This window comes from Mobula hypostoma, chromosome 5 (genome assembly GCF_963921235.1).
Source record: "Mobula hypostoma chromosome 5, sMobHyp1.1, whole genome shotgun sequence".
NCBI lineage: Eukaryota > Metazoa > Chordata > Chondrichthyes > Myliobatiformes > Myliobatidae > Mobula > Mobula hypostoma.
Genome location: NC_086101.1, coordinates 38,193,361 through 38,219,011, shown reverse-complemented (window position 1 = coordinate 38,219,011; position 25,651 = coordinate 38,193,361). Strand labels below are relative to the sequence as shown.

The 25,651-nt window shown below is 41.0% G+C and overlaps 1 protein-coding gene across 11 annotated transcripts in view; it reads left to right on the top strand.

Annotated features, from left to right (window-relative positions):
- mbnl2 (muscleblind-like splicing regulator 2) overlaps positions 1-25,651 on the top strand; it is a 144,017-nt gene that overhangs the window by 36,275 nt on the left and 82,091 nt on the right. For 7 of the 11 annotated variants that reach the window (XM_063048427.1, XM_063048420.1, XM_063048422.1 and 4 more), the window contains exon 2: positions 18,086-18,929. In XM_063048427.1, coding sequence (XP_062904497.1) covers positions 18,756-18,929 — 174 coding nt within the window. In that variant the 5' untranslated portion in view covers positions 18,086-18,755. The other 4 variants (XM_063048423.1, XM_063048425.1, XM_063048424.1 and 1 more) reach the window with 4 other exon arrangements.

Below are 25,651 nucleotides of genomic sequence, written 5' to 3'. Positions count from 1 at the left end.
CCTGAATAAACTGTTGAATAACAACAAACAACGGCACCCTTTCAGTCTCCACGATGCCGTATTTTGTCTAAAAGGTGATAATACACCATTTGTATTTACTTTTTTTAGGTTTTATGTAAAGTATAAAAACCATCAGCATTGTAGACTTGTTCTGGATTTTCACGATCAGCAGACACTTTAAAATTCTAACGCTGTGCCTTTTTAAAATTTCTGCAACCAGCCTGCTGAATATTCACAATTGCCTTCAATTTTCATTTCGTCATGATAGATCTTTGCTTGTTTCATGATCAGCATACTGTTAAGTGGCCATATGTTCACTTCATCGCTGATGATATACGGTCGAGATTTCCATCTTTCGCTCTATGCAGTGTTTTTCTATATTTCATTAATTTCTGTCTATTGCATATGTGAGGTCACTTCTCAGCACTGTCTGTGGTGCGCAAGATCTGCGCATCATCTGGGAATCTTCCCAGCATCTTCTGGAATTTTCTATTTGTGACGACCTGTCAAAGCTCAAAAAAAGTTTGATTTTTGAGATTTACAGAGTTTGGAATTTCGGCTGAGGGGTACTCAACCTGTAGTAATGTCCTGCAGCTCAGGAGAGGGAGAAGCAGGGCCAGTGTTTCAGAATGTCTCTTCAGATTGATGTAAAAACTGCTGTGAATCTGTAGTATTTCTACAAGGGAACAGGTCATGATGTATTTAACACACTGATTTGGCAGTTACGCAGGAGACTCAATGCAAAGTTATATCCAAGTGACCACTTACTAAATTTACTCCGTTTTTCATTTGAAGTTATGAAGTAAAAGTAAAATTGTACACTCTGGCAAAAGATTTGGATTAACCTTGGGTATGCTGGTATGGGTGTTAGCAGTTTTGAACTTCACTGGAAGTTCAATCCTTACTGGCATTTTGTCAAACACAAATGGTGTGAAATGAAAACAGAAAGCTAAAGAGATACTTAGCCTTCAGGCAGCATCAATGGAAAGGGAAACAGAATCAACCTTTTGCTAAGTGGTAAAATGGGCATGTTTTACACTGCAGAGGAGGATTGGAAAGATGAAAGGATTATCCATGATGTTGTAGAGACTAGGGCAAACCTGATGGCCCAGATAGAATTATGAATGAGCACTTGTTTATCACACCTGATCTATTTGGAGGAGGTGATTAAAGGTGGGGAGGGGAGAATCAAAGAAGTTCTGGAACTAAGATAACAAACAGAGTAGTTATTGGAAATCTAAAATAAAAGGGAAAATTGGAAATATATTATCAGTTCAGGCAGAGAGAGATAAAGAATTAACATTTCAGGTTAATGACCTGCATTAGATCTGGCCAGTTTTCTGCAAAGCAACCACCCAGTTGGATTCCTTCTCTGGAGTACTTTGGCAGTAAGTCTTATCAGAAGTTGGAGAAACGGGAAAATGGAATGGAATTCTTACAAGGGGCAGGCTGGGAGAAGATGTTGCAGTGTGCTTGTAATGTATGTTGGTCGGTTATCCATTGAGATGGAAGTGGAGAGATCAGGAAACGGAAGGGAAGAATCAGATATATACTATGTGAATGTGAAAACAAAAGGTAGTAAAACTTTTGGCTTCTGTTTTGGAGGGGAGAAGCAAGGCTTATTGCAGTCATCAATGTACCATTAAAAACAAAGTGAAGTATTGAGTAGGACTGGCATGAGGACTGTGTCAAATATTAGTGCCTGCTAATATGATGAACTGATAAGCGAGGCTTTGGGCCTACACCAGGCTGCTCCGGGATTTGGATCTGAGGACTCAATTTTGGTTCAGAATATTGTTGTTCGCTTCCATTGTTTGCATGTTTTATGTTTTTTTTTCTTTCTCTTGTGCATTGGGTGTTGATCTTTTAATTTTTATGTATTTTTCTTTAAATTGGGTAGTTTCAGGTTTCTTGCTTTGTGGCTACCGGTGAGCAAGCAAATCTCAAGGGTGTATAATTTATACATTCTTTGGTAATGTGCTTGAATCTTGAGTATTCCGCACATGGGATTTGGCCCATTCACCTTCCCATTGTTACAGTTCTGATTTGGCGATAGTGAGGAAATTTGAAGGAGAAATCGTTTAATGCAAGAACATGGTGACCCAGATGAATGAGGGTGGTGGTAAATGGTCCTCTTCCTGCAGAACTGAAAGGCTTTCAGACTGTCTGATGTGGAATGGAGTTGTAGAGGAATTGGACGTAGTGGGAGGGGTGGGGCGATTGACGGTTCTTGGTGGTGATAAACAAGGTGCGATCAGGAAACTCTCAACAGTGGAAGCCAAATAGAGACACAAGGTGTGAGAATGGCTCTTTTAGCGAGTCTGGAATCCATCCAAACTCTGACTCTGCCAGTCTGCTTTCTAATAGCTAGATTCAGATTATATTATGAAATGATGCCTTTTCCAAATCTATAAGAAGTAGGAGGTTACATCAGTGATGGTACTTGTTAATCAAATATCAAGGATTATTACTGAATTGAGAGTTATTGAAGTAAACTGAAAAGTTATTGAAGTAAAATGGGAGTACTGTTCTAATGTAAACCAAGTTAATTCTTTGAGACAAATATTAAACAAAATACGTGGTACAAAAGTAGAAAATAATAGAACTGCACAACAGGCCTGTTGATATTTGAAAAGAATAAAAACACATATTTGTGTCTTATACAAGGTGTATTAAGTTTTAAGGAAGTAGTGCAGGTTACTCTTTTAGAAGGTAAAATGCATGTAGAACTATTCATCAAGTTGTAAATGGGTAAGGATAGGACATAAACAACAGGAATTCTGCAGATGCTGGAAATTCAAGCAACATACATCAAAGTTGCTGGTGAACGCAGCAGGTCAGGCAGCATCTATAGGAAGAGGCGCAGTCGACGTTTCAGGCCGAGACCCTTCGTCAGGACTAACTGAAGGAAGAGTGAGTAAGGGATTTGAAAGCTGGAGGGGGAGGGGGAGATGCAAAATGATAGGAGAAGACAGGAGGGGGAGGGATGGAGCCGAGAGCTGGACAGGTGATAGGCAGAAGGGGATACGAGAGGATCATGGGACAGGAGGTCCGGGAAGAAAGACGGGGGGGGGGTTACCCAGAGGATGGGCAAGAGGTATATTCAGAGGGACAGAGGGAGAAAAAGGAGAGTGAGAGAAAGAATGTGTGCATTAAAAAGAGTAACAGATGGGGTACGAGGGGGAGGTGGGGCCTAGCGGAAGTTAGAGAAGTCAATGTTCATGCCATCAGGTTGGAGGCTACCCAGACGGAATATAAGGTGTTGTTCCTCCAACCTGAGTGTGGCTTCATCTTTACAGTAGAGGAGGCCGTGGATAGACATGTCAGAATGGGAATGGGATGTGGAATTAAAATGTGTGGCCACTGGGAGATCCTGCTTTCTCTGGCGGACAGAGCGTAGATGTTCAGCAAAGCGGTCTCCCAGTCTGCGTCGGGTCTCACCAATATATAAAAGGCCACATCGGGAGCACCGGACGCAGTATATCACCCCAGTCGACTCACAGGTGAAGTGATGCCTCACCTGGAAGGACTGTTTGGGGCCCTGAATGGTGGTAAGGGAGGAAGTGTAAGGGCATGTGTAGCACTTGTTCCGCTTACACGGATAAGTGCCAGGTGGGAGATCAGTGGGGAGGGATGGGGGGGTCCACCAACGGGATCCCACCACTAAGCATATCTTTCCCTCCCCGCCTCTCTCTGCATTCCGCAGGGATCGCTCCCTACACAACTCCCTTGTCCATTCGTTCCCCCCCCATCCCTCCCCACTGATCTCCCTCCTGGCACTTATCCGTGTAAGCGGAACAAGTGCTACACATGCCCTTACACTTCCTCCCTTACCACCATTCAGGGCCCCAAACAGTCCTTCCAGGTGAGGCATCACTTCACCTGTGAGTCGACTGGGGTGATATACTGCGTCCGGTGCTCCCGATGTGGCCTTTTATATATTGGTGAGACCCGACGCAGACTGGGAGACCGCTTTGCTGAACATCTACGCTCTGTCCGCCAGAGAAAGCAGGATCTCCCAGTGGCCACACATTTTAATTCCACATCCCATTCCCATTCTGACATGTCTATCCACGGCCTCCTCTACTGTAAAGATGAAGCCACACTCAGGTTGGAGGAACAACACCATATATTCCGTCTGGGTAGCCTCCAACCTGATGGCATGAACATTGACTTCTCTAACTTCCGCTAGGCCCCACCTCCCCCTCGTACCCCATCTGTTACTCTTTTTAATGCACACATTCTTTCTCTCACTCTCCTTTTTCTCCCTCTGTCCCTCTGAATATACCTCTTGCCCATCCTCTGGGTCACCCCCCCCCCGTCTTTCTTCCTGGACCTCCTGTCCCATGATCCTCTCGTATCCCCTTCTGCCTATCACCTGTCCAGCTCTCGGCTCCATCCCTCCCCCTCCTGTCTTCTCCTATCATTTTGCATCTCCCCCTCCCCCTCCAGCTTTCAAATCCCTTACTCACTCTTCCTTCAGTTAGTCCTGACGAAGGGTCTCGGCCTGAAACGTCGACTGCGCCTCTTCCTATAGATGCTGCCTGACCTGCTGCGTTCACCAGCAACTTTGATGTATGTTGCAAGGATAGGACATTGCTATGCCGACCTTGTATCAGAATTGGAAGATAGTGAAGATGACCAGTAGGAAGCAGGATAGGGCGGCTGTGGAACCAAAGGAAAAAGCAAGCAATGTCAGAAATACTGACTGCCTCGCCAAGTTGGTATCTCAGTTCTGAACAATTTATTTTTCTCCTCCTTTTGGTATAACTGATTGAAGTGAGGGGAAAGCAGAAGAAAAAGTGACAAAAAAGTGCAAGCTGTTGATTAGGTGCTTGCCCATTGAATAACTAAGAAAGTTAGTCCTAGAGCACTACAGCACAGAAACAGGCCCATAGGCTCATCCACATTCTCAGCACCCTCTGAGTGAAGTTGCCCTTAAAGATTTCACCTTTCACTCTTGACCCATGACCTCTAGTTCTGGTCTCATCCAAAAGCCTGCTTGTGTTTACCTTCTCTATACCGTCATAATTTGTACAACTCTCAAATCTCCCCTCATTCTCCTACACTCTAGGGAATAAAATCCTAACGTATTCAACCTTTCCCTGTAACTTAGGTCTGCAAGTCTTGTCAACATTCTTATTTTGTGAAAACGGAAAATAATACAAGTACTGAGTAGGTCAGGCTATATCTGTGGGGAAAGAAACAGACTGGCGAAGTATTTCCAGAAGCAGGTGTTTATTGGTTTTTCAGTATAAGCTGTAAAAGTTGGGGGGCGGGGTGGGAGTCAAAATTGTGTCCGTCCATTTTATCCATATGTTGAGGCCACACTGCTGGTATCAGGCAGATTTGTTGAAAAAGAGAATTAAAGAAAATAATAGTGACTTTATAGAAGCAGAATGTGTATATTTTGTCAGATGAATTAACACATGTACAGGATATGTTGGCACTTTTGAAAAGGTTATGGCAAAGTTCCTTGAAATGGATGGGGTGGTGGTCATGAGGTTTCCTTTGGAAGATTTGAATTTTGCAGCATTGGATGCAGTCTGGATTTCTAAAAATTTATTTTATGGATTCCTCAACATTGAAATATAGGTAGAAAGTACAAGGTACTTGAGTCTTCTGTGTAGCTCCCAGTTGATATCTAGATGTGTATTGAATTAACCGTGAGCAAATCTAATACTTCAGAAAAGGTCCAAATTGGAGATTAATTATCTTGAGTAAAGCTGAGGATAATTAATTTCTAATTTTGATCTTTATTGCCTGCTATGCAATTCTTCATCCGAAATGTATACTCTCTCTCATTTGAATGTTAATCTTGAAAAGATAAGAAGTGAATTGCTCAAAGGAACAAGAGTAGGTCATTCAGGCTGTTCGGCTATTTGGCTAGTTGATAATTGATCTTGTGGGTTAACTCCTACACTTCTGAAATAGTGGAGAGACATCAGCAAATTTCTAAATGGTAAATTTAGAAATTGTAGCCTTTGGAAGGTTATTCTATAAAGTCTACAAGTTGTGCAGTTTCTTCAAATTTTTAATGCTCTGGTATGAAAACCAGATCAGATTCTCAGGCTCCATTAGAATAGTTTTGGAACAAGGTGTTCCAATGACAAAAGGAAGAAATCGCAGTAATAAACAAGTACTGTTATGTTTTTAAAGGAATTGACTTTGAAGTTGTCAGCTAAAATCATCCCTAACATGGACTACCTCAATTTTCTTCAGCCAGGTATATAGTAAGTAATGAAAATAATGATTGTCCATTGGTTTCTGCATTATTGTCATTCCTTTTTGTCAAGCTGGGCCACTGTAACTGCTATGGTAAAGATACCATTCCTCACTAGCTCCACTTGATCTTTATTACCAGCATTATGATCAGGTTTAATAATGTTCAGTAGTGAAAAGCTTAAGAGCAAGGTAGCTACTTCTTTCCAAAAAGATGTTATTCCTTTGTTCAGTATAAATATGAAAATGTACAATAGTTGTACATGTCATTCACTTTGAGATGAAGCTTGAAATGCCATTGCTCTCTGCCTATGTGAACAGGGGAAAAAAGTCAATTATTTTATTTGGATCTAAGTTTTGATATCTGCATTGATTTCTAGGTGAAATGAAATATGAAAATGTATCAGGATATTCTGTGTGAATATTTGAGTTGGGAAATGGCATTCCAGTGAGCACTGCTTTCTTTCTGATGACTGTGTTGTGCTTAACTTGTAATGTGGAGTTAGCACTGCACTTCAACTTTCAGAATGCACATGTGCTTGAACAAGCTGCCAGAAGAAGTCCCAAATGGGGGTACAATTACAATCCTTAAAAGACATTTAGACAGGTACATAAATAGGAAAAGTTGAGAGCAATGGTTCCCAAACATTTTTGGGTTACTGCCTCCTTGGCTCCCAGGCCACATCCCTCCCTTTCCAGCATAAAAACTATAAAGAATTTTTGATTTACGATGCACAGTGAAAGAAAATAGGAACTGCGAGTTCAAAGCAGTGACAAATAATTACAAAAAATATTCAAATTTATAGGTTTAAATAAATTTATTTAATTACAGTAAAAAGAATTTCTATCAACGATTTTAGAATGTACAGCAGTAGTCCAACCATTCACTACTTCATTGTTTTTCATCTTTCGAAGAAATAGATGGTCTTGGTGCAGAGATACCAGTTTCTCAACATCTTCTGAGTCAGATTCAGCCTGGAGTCTCAGATCTCCACCTTCAGTAATTTGCAGCCTGTTTTGTTGCCTTGAAAGAAGTTGGCGACTGCACTGTAACCATGCTCCACCAAAGATGATGTTGGAAAGACAATAAAGAAAATTTTGACCTTTTCCACAGTGCAGGATAGCATTTAGAGATTTCTTTCTGCAACCAAAAGTCTTGATAGGAATTTTTGAGTTCTGGTTTCAGCTCAAAGTCATTTTGTAGTGAGATCAGTTCTTCCTCCAGCTTCCTGTTAATTCCTAATCAGAAGTGTTCAGAAATGGATTTTATTACTCAATATGGAATTTGGATCAAGAGATGATCCTGAAATCCTCTGGCATGTCTTTATGCCACTCACCCAGGTGGGCACAGTATACTGAAAGGTCATCATCTGGTCTTCTTTCTTTCACTTCCAACTCGGAGATTCTCAGAAATTGGAACAGGTTGCAATGGCCGATGTTGCTTAAATAGGGTTAACTTGGACAGAAATGTGAAGATCACTGATTTGATTTTTAGTTTGATAAGATTTTCCTTGCAATTGAAGATTGATTTAATTAAACTTTGCGAATAATTCTGACAAATAGGCAACGTCATGCCTAATGTTCTTGAGTTGAATACTGAATAAAGCATTTGAGTCTTCAAAAAGCACTTAAAGGCATCTCAAGCAGTTTCCTTTTGAGAGCCATCTGACATCTGTATGCAACAGCAAGTGTTCAAACTGTTCATCGTTCTCAGTACAACACTCAAAATAGTTGAGAATTCAGAGTATGGGACTTGATTTTATTTACCACTGTGGTAGTAGTATTTAATAATTTGTGCAGCCAATCACTTAGGTTTTTTACGACAACATGTTGACTGTTAATTACACAATGAATGTTAAATATGTAAGGTACTGCTTTTTTTCAAGTTTGCTGATGACACAACAATTATAGGCCGTATGTCGGGTAATGATGAGTTTGAGTACAGAGAGGAAATTAAGAACCTGGTGGCATGGTGCAAAGACAATAACCTATCCCTCGACATCAGCAAGACGAAGGAATTGGTTGTTGACTTCAGAAGGAGTAGTGGACCGCACGACCCAATTTACATCGGTGGTGCGCAAGTGGAACAGGTCAAAAGCTTTAAGTTCCTCGGGGTCAATATCACAAATGACCTGACTTGGTCCAACCAAGCAGAGTTCACTGCCAAGAAGGCCCACCAGTGCCTTTACTTCCTGAGAAAACTAAAGAAATTTGGCCTGTCCCCTAAAACGCTCACTAATTTTTATAGATGCACCGTAGAAAGCATTCTCTAGGGTGCATCACAACCTGGTATGGAAGCTGTCCTGTTCAAGACCAAAAGAAGCTGCAGAACACAGCACAGCACATCACACAAACCAATCTTCTGTCCTTGGACTCACTTTACACCGCACGCTGTCGGAGCAGTGCTGCGAGGATAATCAAGGACACGACCCACCCAGCCAACACACTTTTCGTCCCTCTTCCCTCCGGGAGAAGGCTCAGGAGCTTGAAGACTCGTACGGCCAGATTTGGGAACAGCTTCTTTCCAACTGTGATAAGACTGATGAATGGATCCTGACCCGGATCTGGGCCGTACCCTCCAAATATCCGGACCTGCCTCTCGGATTTTTTGCACTACCTTTTTTTACTACATTTTTCTACTTTCTATTTATGATTCATAATTTAAATTTTTAATATTTACTAATTTTTACTATTTTTATTATTTGTAATCCAGGGAGTGGGAGGCGCAGAATCTAATATCGCTGTGATGATTGTATGTTCTAGTATTAATTGTTTGGTGACAATAAAGTATAAAGTAAAGTAAGTAACCCCATGGTGGCATCCCGTGGCATCTGTTGCACAAGCAAGAATGTTAGTGAGTAGAATGTCCCTCTCTTCCAAAATTTAAAATACTGTTTCCCTCTTTGTATCTGTGTCTAGTCCCCTTGCAAATAACTATTGAACCCTGTTTTCATCTTTTATAACGCAAACATAACCAAGAAACAAAGATTTGCCTGGCAAAGTTGACTCATTCAATTGCAGAGCAAACTCTGTTGCCCTAAGTGTGAAACACAATGTGTCTTCTATATTCTCAGATATTTCATCTATTTGTCTTTGAACAGAGTTGTCACTTAGTGGAGCAACACACACAAAATGCTGGAGGAACTCAGCAGGTCAGGCAGCATCTATGGAAAAAAGCATAGTCAACGTTTTGGGCCGAAACCCTTCGGCAGGACTGGAGTAAAAAAGCTGAGGAGTAAATTTGAAGGTTTTCTCCAGTCCTGCCAAAGGGTTTTGGTCCGAAACGTCAACTGTACTTTTTTTCCATGTATGCTGCCTGGCCTGCTGTGTTCCTCCAGCATATTGTGTGTGTTGCTCAGATTTCCAGCATCTGCAGATTTTCTCATGTTTGTCTCTTGAGTGGAATCGCTTTTATTGTTTGGTCTGGTGACCATATTCAGAACTTTCCTTACTGCTGGCAGAAGTAGTTCTTCTTCAGTTGTATAAGGGCTTTCCACGTTTAGCAATGAGCAGTGAAATGTTTTATGAAATACACCAACCATCACTGTTTTGTTGTGAAGTGCTGGAAAACATGTTTTGTGTTTCTGTAAGTTTTCATGAAGTGACTGAAAATAAGCCAAGTTCTTGTTTGTTTTTATCAGTGTATTCTCCAAATGTTCAAGGAGCCTGGATGGTTTCATTGCCTCATTTGAAAAAAAACTTTTTCACACAACAGACACATTGGCTGCTGTTGATTGCTTGGTGCTGGTATGAATCCTTATTTCAAATACTCCACACTATACTGTGTACACTTTTTTGTTTGGTCTGCCTCTGCCATTTTTGTTTTGGATTGACCACGGTCAGTTGCCTATTGTTTAAGTCCAACCTCAAGTGCTGTGATCAAGAAAAGGGAAAGTTATAACATCATCATAGCTCAGGCAAAACCTGACTGTCTGCTTGAGGGTACATAAAGTGGGGTGTTGATATCTTGGGGCCATAGCTAGAGAAATGTTGTCAAGACTATTCGAAAGGGCAGATTCTGAACCTTACCCCATTGAGCTCTGTTTACTAATTCACAGGAATTGCATCACTCATGATTAGAGTATGGGAATTGCGCTAGCTAACTCTGTACTACAGTGATGAATGGCAATAATGGGCAGGGTATGCCAGGCCCAGAAATAGCATGATTTATTCAGTTCGGATTTCTCTTGATGTGCCAGATACAGAAGGGTCACATTGCTTTTCAACATCAAAATTGTGCTTCGAGCAAAGTCTGAGAGAACGGTGGGTTAGCAAGAGATGAGGTGATTACATAATCATTGTAATCAAATATGAGACACTGAGGATCAGATGCATAAAAGAAGTAATTCATTTCTTAAATTAAGCTTATAAATCCCTCTGCTGATCCCCTTGCTACAGCGCAGCCCTCACCTCCACCCCTTTTTTATTCTTTATCACTCCCTTACAACCTCCCACTGCCTGGGGGTGGGGTGGGGAGTGGTGTTGGCATTGGGCAATATCACCCACTTTGGGAACCTCTGGTTTTGGGGGATTTGAGCCAAACACAGGCAAATTTCACCAGCTCAGGGCTACAACGTGGTCAGCAAGGGTGAGTTGAGTCAAAACTGAGGCATTTGTGTGTACAGAAATTTTATGTACTCGTTAGTGTATGTAACTTTTCCTACAATACTCTTAGGATCCAGGAAGTTAGAATGTCAAAGTACACCCTGTTCTACTAATAACACAGTTTAATTATGTTAATTCTGGTAGTATGCAAGTATTATTAACAGAGTTAACATAGTTAAATTGTTGATGGTTGATAAATGATATCGCTGATCTGCTGCAGCTGTTAGGTTATTGTACAGTATTATATTAGCAGGTAGATCAGTACAGTACAGGAACAGACCCTTTAGCCATGCTATTTCTGTGCTAACCATGATGCCAATCCAAACTAATCCCATTTTCCTGCATGTGGTCTGTAACCCTCCATCTCTTTCATCTTCACGTGCCTGCCTTAATGCCTCTGTTGTTTAAGAGGCATTTACTTTGTTTCATTTAAAATTGTTTCCCTCCTTTTTAAGTGAACCATTTACTTGCGGAGAGACAAGAAAGTTTAAAAAATAATCTGGTTCAAGAATTTGTCTTTAGTAAGGTAATAAGTTATTTAATGTATCTAGTTTTGAAGAGGAAATTGTTTCATGTTAACTTAATTACACTAGAATAGAAGCTTCATCCTACTGTGTTCACAAATCACAATGGCAAGGGGAAAAAAATAACAAAAATTAAAACATAAACAACAAACAACAGGAATTCTGCAGATGCTGGAAATTCAAGCAACACACATCAAAGTTGCTGGTGAACGCAGCAGGCCAGGCAGCATCTATAGGAAGAGGCGCAGTCGACGTTTCAGGCCGAGACCCTTTGTCAGGACTAACTGAAGGAAGAGTGAGTAAGGGATTTGAAAGCTGGAGGGGGAGGGGGAGATGCAAAATGATAGGAGAAGACAGGAGGGGGAGGGATAGAGCCGAGAGCTGGACAGGTGATAGGCAAAAGGGGATACGAGAGGATCATGGGACAGGAGGTCCGGGAAGAAAGACAAGGGGAGGGGGTGACCCAGAGGATGGGCAAGAGGTATATTCAGAGGGACAGAGGAAGAAAAAGGAGAGTGAGAGAAAGAATGTGTGCATAAAAATGAGTAACAGCTGGGGTACGAGGGGGAGGTGGGGCCTAGCGGAAGTTAGAGAAGTCAATGTTCATGCCATCAGGTTGGAGGCTACCCAGATGGAATATAAGGTGTTGTTCCTCCAACCTGAGTGTGGCTTCATCTTTACAGTAGAGGAGGCCGTGGATAGACATGTCAGAATGGGAATGGGATGTGGAATTAAAATGTGTGGCCACTGGGAGATCCTGCTTTCTCTGGCGGACAGAGCGTAGATGTTCAGCAAAGCGGTCTCCCAGTCTGCGTCGGGTCTCACCAATATATAAAAGGCCACATCGGGAGCACCGGACGCAGTATATCACCCCAGTCGACTCACAGGTGAAGTGATGCCTCACCTGGAAGGACTGTTTGGGGCCCTGAATGGTGGTAAGGGAGGAAGTGTAAGGGCATGTGTAGCACTTGTTCCGCTTACACGGATAAGTGCCAGGAGGGAGATCAGTGGGGAGGGATGGGGGGGGAATGAATGGACAAGGGAGTTGTGTAGGGAGCGATCCCTGCGGAATGCAGAGAGAGGCGGGGAGGGAAAGATATGCTTAGTGGTGGGATCCCGTTGGTGGACCCCCCCATCCCACCCCACTGATCTCCCACCTGGCACTTATCCGTGTAAGCGGAACAAGTGCTACACATGCCCTTACACTTCCTCCCTTACCACCATTCAGGGCCCCAAACAGTCCTTCCAGGTGAGGCATCACTTCACCTGTGAGTCGACTGGGGTGATATACTGCGTCCGGTGCTCCCGATGTGGCCTTTTATATATTGGTGAGACCCGACGCAGACTGGGAGACCGCTTTGCTGAACATCTACGCTCTGTCCGCCAGAGAAAGCAGGATCTCCCAGTGGCCACACATTTTAATTCCACATCCCATTCCCATTCTGACATGTCTATCCACGGCCTCCTCTACTGTAAAGATGAAGCCACACTCAGGTTGGAGGAACAACACCATATATTCCGTCTGGGTAGCCTCCAACCTGATGGCATGAACATCGACTTCTCTAACTTCCGCTAAGGCCCCACCTCCCCCTCGTACCCCATCTGTTACTCATTTTTATGCACACATTCTTTCTCTCACTCTCCTTTTTCTCCCTCTGTCCCTCTGAATATACCTCTTGCCCATCCTCTGGGTCACCCCCTCCCCTTGTCTTTCTTCCCGGACCTCCTGTCCCATGATCCTCTCGTATCCCCTTTTGCCTATCACCTGTCCAGCTCTCGGCTCTAACCCTCCCCCTCCTGTCTTCTCCTATCATTTTGCATCTCCCCCTCCCCCTCCAGCTTTCAAATCCCTTACTCACTCTTCCTTCAGTTAGTCCTGACGAAGGGTCTCGGCCTGAAACGTCGACTGCGCCTCTTCCTATAGATGCTGCCTGGCCTGCTGCGTTCACCAAAAATTAAAACATGTAAACTTCTGGCATTTGAACCCAGGAAGTGCAACTGTGAAATATTGAACTCCTAGTTGTAAAATGGTTGGTTTTGAACTTCGTCAGTTTTGATAGCATTGTCTGGGTCAGTTCCTGGTTTAATTTGCTATTGATGCACCTGGCAATGAAGAGTATTCAGGTGAAACTTATCTCGGCTGAAATGCAAGAAATAACTGGCTACCTGGGCATCAGCTGGAAAAGATTTAATATCAAGATAGCTAGGCAATTATTACATTTACAACAGAGAGCAGCTTCACTTGCATAATACAAGTATTAAATGCAGTGGTATAAAACAGAAATGCTTGGATCTTCTGTCTAGTACATAATAGTATTTCTAGTGCATAGAAGTCAAAAGTAGAAGAGTTTAACAGGGCAGATTTCTAAGGAAATTTTCAGCAATATAAAACCAGATTTTTCCAGTCCTAGATGTAAATTAAGTGTTGATCACAGTAACAACAAAAAATATTTAAAGAAACTTTGAAATATTGGAAACTTGCTCCGATTTTTAAAGTACTCTCTTTACAGAGCTGGTTGTGAGAAGAGCAATTTCAATATTCGTAGAGACACAAATCAGCACTTTCGTGATTATCTATACTTATGAGCATGTCAAAGTCGAGTCCAGATAAAATTGTTGTTAATATTTAACCCTTGATATTGGAACATTGTAGCAAGGCTTCATGTAACTCACTGCATTTTTTTCCACTTTCTTTCTCGATGGATACCTGTGTTCATGCTGTTGAATTTTTGAAACACATGAAGGTAATCAAGCATTTAAATTTCCCTTTGTTACATTAGTTGGGAAGTTAAAATATTTATGGATAGACAGAGGTAACTCGTTTTGATGTTGAGCAGAAAGATGGCAATTTGAACATCTCTTCAGTGGTCGAAGAAATGTAACACAGATTTCCCAAGGGTTTCCTATATTGGGGGAACCTGGGGCACACCCTCAGAATAGAAGGGCATCCATATAAACCAGAGATGAGGAGGTATTTCTTTAACCAGAGGGTGGTGAATCTGGAATTTATTGCCACAAACAGCTATGGAGGCCAAGTCACTAGTTTTATTTAAAGTGGAGATTGATAAGCTGTTGATTAATAACGATTATGATTATGAGGACACGCAGTCCTCTTTTATTGTTATTTAGTAATGCATGCATTAAGAAATGATACAATGTTTTTCCAGAATGATATCACGGAAGCACATGACAAACCGACTTAAAAATGAACAAAAACCACATAATTATAACATATAGTTACAACAGTGCAAAGCAATACCGTAATTTGATAAGAATAGACCATGGCACGGTAAAAGTCTCAAGGTCTCTCGAAAGTCCCATCATCTCACACAGACGGTGAACCTCTAGCGCCGCCAATTTGCTGATGCAGCATACTGGAAGCATCCGACCACAGTCCGACTCGGAGTCCGTCGAAAACTCCGAGCCTCCGACCAGCTCTCCAACACCGAGCACCATCTCTGCCAAGCGCTTCGACCCCGGCCCCGGCAACAGGAAATAGGCAAAGACAAGGATTTGGGGCCTTCATCTCCGGAGATTCTCGATCGCACAGTAGCAGCGGCAGCAAAGCGGGCATTTCAGAAGTTACTCCAGGTGTTCCTCCGTGCTTGTCACAGCTGTCTCCATCAAATCCGGATTGTGCATGGCCTCCTAGTTACACATACGATATTCATTCAGAACAGCCGAGCGCACTGCGTCACGCCGCCATCTTCTCCTCCCTCCTATGTCAAAGGTTATGGGGAGAAGGCAGGAGAATGGGGTTGAGATGGATAATAAATGGAATGGTAGAGCAGACTTGATGGGCTGAATGGCCTAATTCTGCTCCTGTGACTTATGGTCTAAGATGCAAATATATTTTGCAAGAGGAATGGTGAATTACTTCAGCCATAATGAGATGGTAACAACATGCATCTCAGAAGATTGATCAGAGGAAAAAAAGGTTGTTAGAAACTATGCAGTGAAGCAGAGTTCATAGTTTTATAAATGAATCTGAAAATACTCTCAAGGAATTCTAAAGTGCAAGGAAAGTGGGAATGAGCCAAAAAATAAATAACATCAGTAACCTATAAATAAGTATGTAACTAATAAAGCAGACGTCCTTTTTACTTCTGGCCCTCTTCCCTAATGGTATTAAAGAGAAGAGGATGTGACTCAGATAGTGAAGGTTCCTGATGATGGATGCCGCCTTCCTGAGGCACCAACACTTGAAGATGCCCTCGATGGTGGGGAGGGTTGTGCCTGTGACGGAGCTGACTGATTATTCAACCCGTTGCAGCCTCTTGTAATCCTGTGCATGAGAGCCTCCAGTCCAGGTTGTGACAGGACCAGTCAGACTGTTTCCCACCGTACATCTATAGAAATTTGTGCAAGGCTGTTGTATAGTTCTTCATTATTTTCCATCCCAACCATCTGCAATGTTTCACAATTGGTATCATATTCGCCCTATTATCCAATAGAAAGATATTGCATTTTTAGCATGAATTTTTTAATCTGATCCTTTAGTTTTACTGAAGTATTGATTTTAACAAATTTTATTATTGTAATGTTTTAGGCATATTATTTGTAAATTAACTATATTAAAATTATTAGTACAGACTGCTTTACAAATTTACTAGTTTCAAGTCGCATTGTTGTTGTAAGTTGCATTTATTTTCAAGTTTCAGTTGAGATAAATTATTGTATCTTGATATATCAATCTTGTGTTATTTATTCTTATCAGTGGCACTTCAAGGCAGTTACCGTTGAATTGAATTTTTTGATCCAAGATCAGTGATTCTTTAGCTTTCCCCTTCCCATTTTGTTCACAATAAGTAAGGTTTCCTCCTTTTAGTTGGCACCCGAGTCAGCCCCCCAAAAAAAAACATTGTATATGGCTTGCTACTAAAATTGAGCTTGTCAAATTGTAAGTATTCTCAGATGCCCTGCACCCCTTATGTGTGTCTGCTCTCCTGAGAGGATGGAGTGTGGCATCTCTGTGAGAAGTTTCTACGTTCTCCCCATGAATGCACGAGTTTCCTCCAGGTGCTCCTGTTCCCTCCCATAGTACAAAGATGTACCTGGTTAATTGGCCATTGTAAACTCATGTGATTAGGTTAGAGTTAAGTAGATGGGCTACTGGGCGGTGTGGTGGTGGGCCTGTTCTGTGCTGTATCTCTAAAATAAATAAAATAAAAATCTTATTGAGCAGCTAAAGGTTAGCCTGGGTAACTCTCTTCTTGGGTTGCTCAGGACCTAGTGTTTAGCTCTGATGAAGGAATTTAGCATTTTGATAAGTGCGCATGGTCATGCCAATCCATTCCACAACCTACTGAAAGCCAAACTTACCTTGCTGCTATACTTCTGCTGATAACATGCAGACATTTCATGGAATTTAACTGCTCTTAATCTTTTCTTCATATTAAAATGTTGACTTCTCCATCACATTTAAATCCTATGGCCTATTAAAAGCATAGTAAGTTTCTCTGTTAAACTTGCAGTTTTAACAAGTAACTAAAGTTATCTTGATATATCAATCTTGTGTTATTTATTCATATCAGTGGCACTTCAAGGCAGTTACCGTTGAATTGAATTTTTTGATCCAAGATCAGTGATTCTGAATATTGCTTGCGTTTCTGGAGCCACATGAAATATTTGCTAGTTCTCTTAATTAGATGATATATAATGTTCTGTGAGGAAATTGAAATATTAATCAGTACATTATACTTTAGAAGTCTTATTTGTGAATGGTGATTTTGTCTGGTTCATTGCCTACAGATTATAGTTCAATTCTCTTGTACTTCATTGTCGCTTCCAGTGTGTCATATGACTGTCCCGACAGTTGTATTGAGGTCATCTTCAATTGTTCGAAGAACAGCATTCAGCTAACCAGTCAGAGCATAAGAGTTTTAGGGCTCAATTGTAAATTAACTGTATAAATTTCAAAGCAGCGTTTGGAAAGAGTAATTTTGAAATGATCATGCTCTGATAAATTCAATATTTAGATATGTTCATTCTTAGTTAGCATTCATAGGGTTAAATCATGAAGGAAGTAGAATATAGCTGCTGCCTATTTGACAGAATTTGTGTTGTTTACTTTCCCCTCCCCCATTCCATCATTACCTTCTGTGGTTCCCTTCTGCTCGGCATCTGTAGATGTAAGTGTTCGCAGATGTTAGTGAAATATTGACTGAATTACTGTATGTCCATTTTCTTCCAGATAAGGGAAGTGAATGTTGCGACTGTATTTGTGCCTTGCTGGGGAGAAACACTACTCCTGAGCGAACAGAAAGAACCGAGTTAGTAGAGGCAGCGCTTGTTGAGTGGAGCACTGCAGTCTGTGGAGATGTATTCCCAATCAATTTGAAACCAGGCCTACACACTACCTCCATATAGCATTAGGCCCGGTCGCATTGGGTTTGAGGCATTTTCAGTATTGAGAGCATAATGTCATCTGGCACACTCAGCCATTTGAGATATATCAGACTATTGGACTGCTGCCCAGAATATTGCTGCAATACATGTTACGATTGGCTGTTCCCTCTATCAAGCATAGTTTCACGAGGGAAGCCAACTCCTTTTTTTTTAATCTGCAATAGCATGGCTGACTGCAGTATGCTGCCTTGTTAGTACTGCTTCCGTTCTCCTCTTAAGTACATGGAAAGTGATCGGCTGTCCATATTATAACGTATGCTGGTTTAAATGGTGAAAGCTGTGTTACAGAAGCATGATTTTTGTCTTATTTTTGTTTTCCTCAACAGGTATGTCATAAAAAGTGCCTTTGCCGAAGTCTGTGTTACTTGGAACTGCTTGTAGGTCGGTCTGCTCTCGTGAGCCTTGCTTGCTGCCAATTAGACAAATGCCTGGCTTAATGTGCAACTGAAAACAGAAATTTCTCCTACATCTGTGGCTGCCGTTTCATCTTTAGCTGAACATTTCAACAAAAAAAAAATTTGGATCAACAAACTACTGCAGGAAGAACAGGCCAACATATGGAGAGCTGAGTACGTTGAATACAGTAAAAGTCAATAACTGAAAGTGGCTCGAGCACGATTCATAAACAATCTACTGGTGTGATTGCATCGAAATAACTTTCAATTAAAAAGCAATAAAGTGTGTCAGCAGAAATAAATTTTCAACAATCATACTGGAAAAAGAAGGGGTTAAGTCACCACAAACTGAAGGCCACAACTCAACTAGTGACCGATCGACTACTTGCTTACTTGACTGTTTTGATGTTGACTAATTCATGGCAAACCAATTTTCGAGCAGCATTTTATGAAGTTTTTTTTTGATTAATGACCAGTAAGAAACATTTTATATATTGAAAGAGATAACTTTTTTTTGTTTTTAGTTCTTTTGGCTGCTGCATTTCCCTCAGAATCCTAACGCGAAGCTGTTCTAAAACACGTTAAAACACTTCGATTTATTATGGCTGTAAACGTTACTCCAGTACGTGATACAAAATGGCTGACATTAGAAGTGTGCAGACAGTTTCAGAGAGGGACATGCTCACGTTCAGACCAGGAATGCAAGTTTGCACATCCACCAAAAAGCTGTCAAGTTGAAAACGGACGAGTTATTGCATGCTTTGATTCCCTTAAGGTAAGGCATTTTTACTTCAAGCATTTCAATGGTGCGGTTTCTAATTTTGTTTGGCACATTGTCCATTGATCTGATTTGGAGACTTGGGAGATTATAACCATATTTTATTCCTGTGAATGTTTATCTGAGTTTGACAAGTTAAATTGTATATTGAACCTTAGCACTTTTCTATGGACAGCTTTAATTTTTTTAGAAGTCAGGTTAAGAATGTAACTTTTTTTTAACATACATACCTTGTAGCCTCTGAAAAGAGATTTTTATCTACTTTAGTATATCATAGTATTTGTTTAAAATTCTTGTGAGCGATTATTTTCCAATAGCTAACTCTTAAAGTCCAGATATTTACTTTCATAGAGATGTAAAAAGTTCTAAAATATTATCAGCCTTAAAAAGCTGAATAAAAACCTCTTTCCAAATATCCTTCCTAACAATATTGTTTGTCTTCAACTGATACCTAAAGTCCCTCTCCTCATGTTTCTGTAACGAGAAATCTACCTCACCTGTCGCAGAAAAAATTCTCTCTTATGACATCGTTAACTTTGTCTCAACAAAATGAGCTACCCATGACCATTATTTTCTTATTACCTGGATTCCCTTTCCCTACCCCACTGCCCTTAACATTGAATGAGGGAAAAGTTCCCACAGAGTTTCTTTTAACTCCCCACACAAAATGCTGGTGGAACGCAGCAAGCCAGGCAGCATCTATAGGAAGAGGTACAGTCGACGTTTGAAATCTCTTTCAAATCTCTTACTCTCTCTTCTTTCAGTTAGTCCTGATGAAGGGTCTCGGCCTGAAATGTCGACTGTGCCACTTCCTATAGATGCTGCCTGGCCTGCTGTGTTCCACCAGCATTTCATGTGTGTTGCTTGAACTTGCAGCATCTGCAAATTTCCTCATTTTTGTGTTCTTTTAACTCCCAGTGCTTTCCTTCCACCACACTCAATGCTTTTAATAGTTTCTTCCTCTTCTGCCTTCAGATCTCCAAATAGTCCATGAACAACTCTACTTTGCTCTTCCTCTTTTCCCTCTTTTGTACTCTCTATTTTTTTATTGTAACTTTATTTTTTTGTCTTGCTTTTTACTGCTGCCACAAAACAACAAATTTCACAACATGTTAATGATAAAGACGATTTTGAATTTGACGTTCTGACATCTGACTTTGACACATTTCATTTAAACAATCACAATTCTGTTCATAGTGCTGCTACAGTGTACTTATCACTCCTTTAATCAGAACTGAATGAGTGTAACTGGTTGTCATTATTTCCCAAATTTAGTGCTTCTATATCATATTTTGCCAAAGCTCAGTGCTTACTATCAAAGTTAATGCTCAGGTGTCACCTTGAACAACAAAGACACCTTTTTTCCACAGCCAACACACACACAATTTCCAAGAGTCTGCAGTCTGTCTTGTGTCTCCTATTTCCCCACAAACAACTACTTCCCTCTACATTCTTCATTATGGTATTCAGTGGTGGAGAGCTCATAGAGTATTTTTACCTTGTGGTGGTGGTGTGCAGCCTCCTTCCATCTTTCTGTCACAGCTGTTCCACTTCATTGTTGCCGTACTTTTTCCCTTGGTGATCTTCCTGTCCTGTATGTACTATCCCTTTGAAGGTACCTCCTGCTGTGCAGGTTTCCTCCCTGGCAGAGTCATCTTCTGTCTCCCCTGTCAGTCTCAGTGGTGTCAATGATTCCAGTGCTTCTAAACATGATCCTTCTTCCTGTTAATACAGTTATTGTTTCTTTACTCAAAGAATTTCCATCCTTGTCTCAGCACTGTAGGTCCTACTTTGCTCTAAATTACCATTTTGCTGCAGTGAGTAGCATTCTTTACGACGGTAGCTACAATATCTGCCCATCACTTTTCTCGGAGCCTTTGATCTTGTACATCATCGTCACTCCTAACTACCTGCGGGGTAACCAGCAGATCATTAGCACTTTTCTTCTCCTTTTCAATGTCCCAAGATTATTGGAATTCGTTTATTATAGTGACGTACTGAGATGCAATGAAAGACTTGTATACTGTTCTTAGAGATCAATTCATCACACAGTGCACTGAGATAGAACAAGTTAAAACAAAAGCAAAGCACAACGTGCACTGCAGGTAAACAATAAGGTGCCATATCAGATACAGTAGTAGATTATGGGGTCAAGAATTCATTTTATTGTGCTAGTAAACCATTTAATAGTCGTGTAACAGCAGGGCAGAGCACTCGGAGATGCGTGCTTCAGGCTTTTATAACTTCTGACCAATACAAGAGGGAAGAAGGGAGAATGTCTGCAGTAGGTGGGGTCTTTGATTATACTGGCTGCTTTACTGAGGCAGCAAGAATTATAGACAAAGTGCATGGAGGGGAAGCTGGTTTCCATTATCTGCTGAGCTGTGTCCACAACTCTGCGGTTTCTTGCAGTCATGTGCCGAAAAGTTGCTATACAAAGCCACTATGCATCCAAATAGGAAGATTTATATGGTGCATTGATAAAAGTTGGTAAGGGTTGATGGAGACATGCCAAATTGGTTTAGCCTCCTAAGAAACAGAGGCATTGGTGATCTTTCTTGACTATGGTGTCTACATAGTTAAAACAGGGCAGGCTGTTAGTGATGTTCACTAATACTGATCAGTGATTTGAACACTTCTTTTTCCTCCCTTCCCTGATTTAGGTGCTTTTGTGGACATCTTCCACAGTTGTGAAGTCCAGTCAAAACCAGTATACTGCTGATAGCAAATTGTACTTGTACCATTCCTGCACTATCTGACATCGTCTTGGATGTAGAGGTTACTTCAGTGGAAGATCAAACAAATCAAACCCATGGCTCTTGATGCTATTTAGAGTCAAGTAGAGCAGAAACAGGCCCTTGAATTCAACTCGTCCGTGTATGTACCTGCTGTAGTTCCTCTTGCCTGGGTTTAGCCGGTATCCCTATAAATCATTTGGCAAACACCTACAATTGGTGGCAGAATATTTACTGACATTGACCATATGTACTTGGAATCCCCTCCCCAAACTCTGTACTACCACCACACCATTATGCTCTCCAATTCCTTTTTTTCAATAACTCCATTTTCTTATACAGGTCATCAATTAAACCAACTCAAACTTTTCTCAGTTATTCTATCCTCCTGCTGTTAGTCTATGATATGTATTAAGAGGAACTAATTGTTTTCATGCCATTTTCAGTGGGTTGAGTGAGATTTAAAGGTGAGAATTTTCTGAACTAATAACAGGTGATATTTGACTCCTTGTGCTGACTCGCAACAGTTTTGATGAGATAAATGAGGTATGAAGGTATAGGCAGGAGATACAGATCAGTGGGTCTGTGCTAGATCATGTTGCATAGGACACAAAAGTAAATCCTCATTTCTTCTTGACTCTGGGCAAACAAGGGTAGGCACAACATCAGTGCATTCTTAATATCTTTGCTTTTTGGTGCTTCTGGCTGGTGTAACGAACAAGGGAGGGTTACTATGGGAATAACACAGGTTTAAGTTTGTGGCTTTTGTAAGTATTTTTAAACCTAATATCCTTGATGTCAAATACATCTTCTCTCTGTATTGTTATCCAGACCTGCAACCCTCCATGATAACTGCAGTTGCTGCTGTTCTGACCTGTTGAGCATTTCCAGATATAGATGCATCAGTGGAAATGTTGCCTCTGTCTCTTTCCTCCTTTAAGACATTCCTTAAAACTTTGTTCACTGATTAAGCCCGTTGGCTAATTACCTGAATATCATCCTGGTGAATCTTCATGAATATTGCTCCTATAAAGTGCTAAAGAAGCACTAATAAATGTGTCAGTGCTTAAGTGACTTGAAGACCAAAACTCTTAAATTAGCGGGCTGTTAAACAGCTTATTTTTAGCTTGTGTATTTACCTGGGTTGTTATGATGTCATTCTTACCCTTAGGGTCTTTAATAAGTCCAGAAGACCATAAGACATAGGAGCTTATTTAGGCCATTCAGCCCATCGAGTCTGCTCCATCATTCCATCATGGCTGATCTCCGATCCCACTCAACTCCATATACCTGCCTTCTCACCAATCCTTTGATGCCCTGACCGATCAGGAAACGATCAACTTCCACCCTAAATATAACCACTGACTTGGCCTCCATCACACTCTATGGCAGAGCATTCCACAGATTCACTACTCTCTGGTGAAAAAAAATTCCTCCTTACCTCTGTTCTAAAGGGTCACCCCTCAATTTTGAGGCTGTGCCCTCTAGTTCTGGATACCACAAGCACAGGAAACATCCTCTCCAATCTGACCCTATCTAGTTCTTTCAACCTGTAGCCAGGGAAGTCATGACCCCCCCCCTGCCCCCCCCCCCACCGTTAGACTGTTTGAGGTAACATTTTTTAAATTATTTCTTTCTTCTCTTCTAATATGTGCACTTGTAATACTACTGTGACACTGTAATTTCCTTTGGGATCAATAAAGTATCTATCTATAAAGTGAACCCATCTTCATTGCATCAAAAGTCTTCCAGTGTAACTCCTATAATGCTACTGTTACCTTAATTCATGGAAAGGATATCTGAGAAGAGTATGCTGTGAACAGTATTTGTCCTTGTGTCAAGGATTGTTGTTCACCTTTCATTAGCATTGTTTGATTTCAAATAGCATTCCATGTTTACTTCTCACCATATAAAAGTGCTGACTTCAGTGGTATACAAGTTCTCCCAAAGATGAAATGCCATTTTTCCCCTGTTTTTCTTGGTAATGAGTTCAAGCTGAAATAGGTAAAGAACAAAAACACGAGGAATTCTGCAGATGCTGGAAATTCAAGCAACACACATCAACTTTGCTGGTGAACGCAGCAGGCCAGGCAGCAACTTTGATGTGTGTTGCAGGTAAAGAACAATGTGGTTTTGTGAAAGACAAAGGTACAAGAGACGCAATATTGATGTTAAGGATGGTACCAGAACGAGCTATTCAAGTGCAAAAAGGTTTGTTTGTTTGTTTTATCGACTATACAAAAGCATTTGATAAAGTGAAGCACAGTAAGTTATTTGAAATATTACAGAAAACTCTAGATCTAGATTCGAAAGACCTCCGCCTAATCAGAAATCTGTACTGGGAACAAACCGCCGCTGTAAGAATAGATGGAGAAGTGAGTCAGTTTATGAAAATCAAGAGAAGTGTTAGACAAGGGTGTGTTTTCTCCCTGATTTATCTAATGTGTACAGTGAAACAATATTACAAAAGATAAGAGACATCTTGGGAATCGAAGTTGGCGGTGAAAACATCAATAATTTCAGATATGCAGATGACACTGTTAATTGCAAGTACGGAGGAAGAACTACAAAACTTAATTGATATAATTGTTGAAGAAAGTGCAAAAATGCATCTGTCTATCAATTGCAAAAAGACAGAATGTATGGTGATATCCAAAAAAGAAGGAGAATCCTATCTGCAGGCTGAGAATAAACAGGGAAGACATAAAACAAGTACAGAACTTTTGCTACTTAGGAAGCTGGGTGAGATCAGATGGCAGGTGCGACATGGATATCAAAAGAAGAATAGGGATGGCAAAGGACACCTTTACGAGAATGAAGAGTATACTGACCAATACTAAACTAGGCATGACAACCTGCCTCAGAGTACTGAAATGTTATGTTTATCCAGTTATGTTATATGGCTCAGAATGTTAGGCAATATCTAGTAACATGAGGAAACCAATTGAAGCAGCAGAAATGTGGTTTTTGAGGAACATGCAAAGAATATCATGGACGAAACAAATATCTAACGAGGATGTCATGAACAGAGCAAACACAAAAATAGAAATAATGTATGAGATCATGAAAAGGCAATGTAACTTCATTGGACATGTGATTAGGAAAGAGGAGTTAGAATGCATGGTAATTATGGGAAAGATTGAAGGGAAGAAAGCAAGAGGAAGACAAAGACAAACGATGATGGAGACAGCAGCCAGAGAACTGGAAATGAATATCAATGAATTGATCCACTTGACCCGAAATAGGAGTGTGTGGGCCATGGCAGTCAAAGTTCAAACTGGGCACGGCACCTGATGATGATGATGAATGATTCTCCAGCTGTCCTGTCCACCGCTCCTTGCAACAACTTTCAAAAGAAAAACAAAGTAACCAGTTATTCTTCACAGAACTTGATATGTAAACTCACTGTCACGTTTGTCAATAATGCAGTAACTGACTTCAAACGTATTCCATGCGGAATGCTTTGGATTAATTTTGAAGTGTGTTAAGGCACAAATGAATACAGCCTTAACCCTCTACCTTCCCTTTTTTCCTACGGTCCACTCTCCTCTCCTATCAGATGTTTTCCTCTCCAGCCCTTTACCTTCCCGACCCACCTGGCTTCACTTATCACCTTCTTTCTATCCTCCTTCCCCTCCCTGCACCTTTTTATTCTGGCATCATCCCCCTTCCTTTCCAGTCCTGCAGAGGAGTCTCGGCCCAAAACATTGTCTGTTTATTCATTTCCATAGATGCTGCCTGACCTACTGAGTTCCTCTGATATATTGTGTGTGTTACTAATGAACAGAGTTTTCTGTTTGTCTCGCTCTGATTTTGTGACCCACCTTCTTGTGCATATCTTTTAATGATTTTACAAAGGAACAATATAGAAAATCGGTTTCAGGAACCGCTTCTTCCCCTCTGCCATTCAATCCCTAAATGGACATTGAACCCATGAACACTACCTCACTTTTTAATTTATTATTTCTATTTTGCACTATTTTA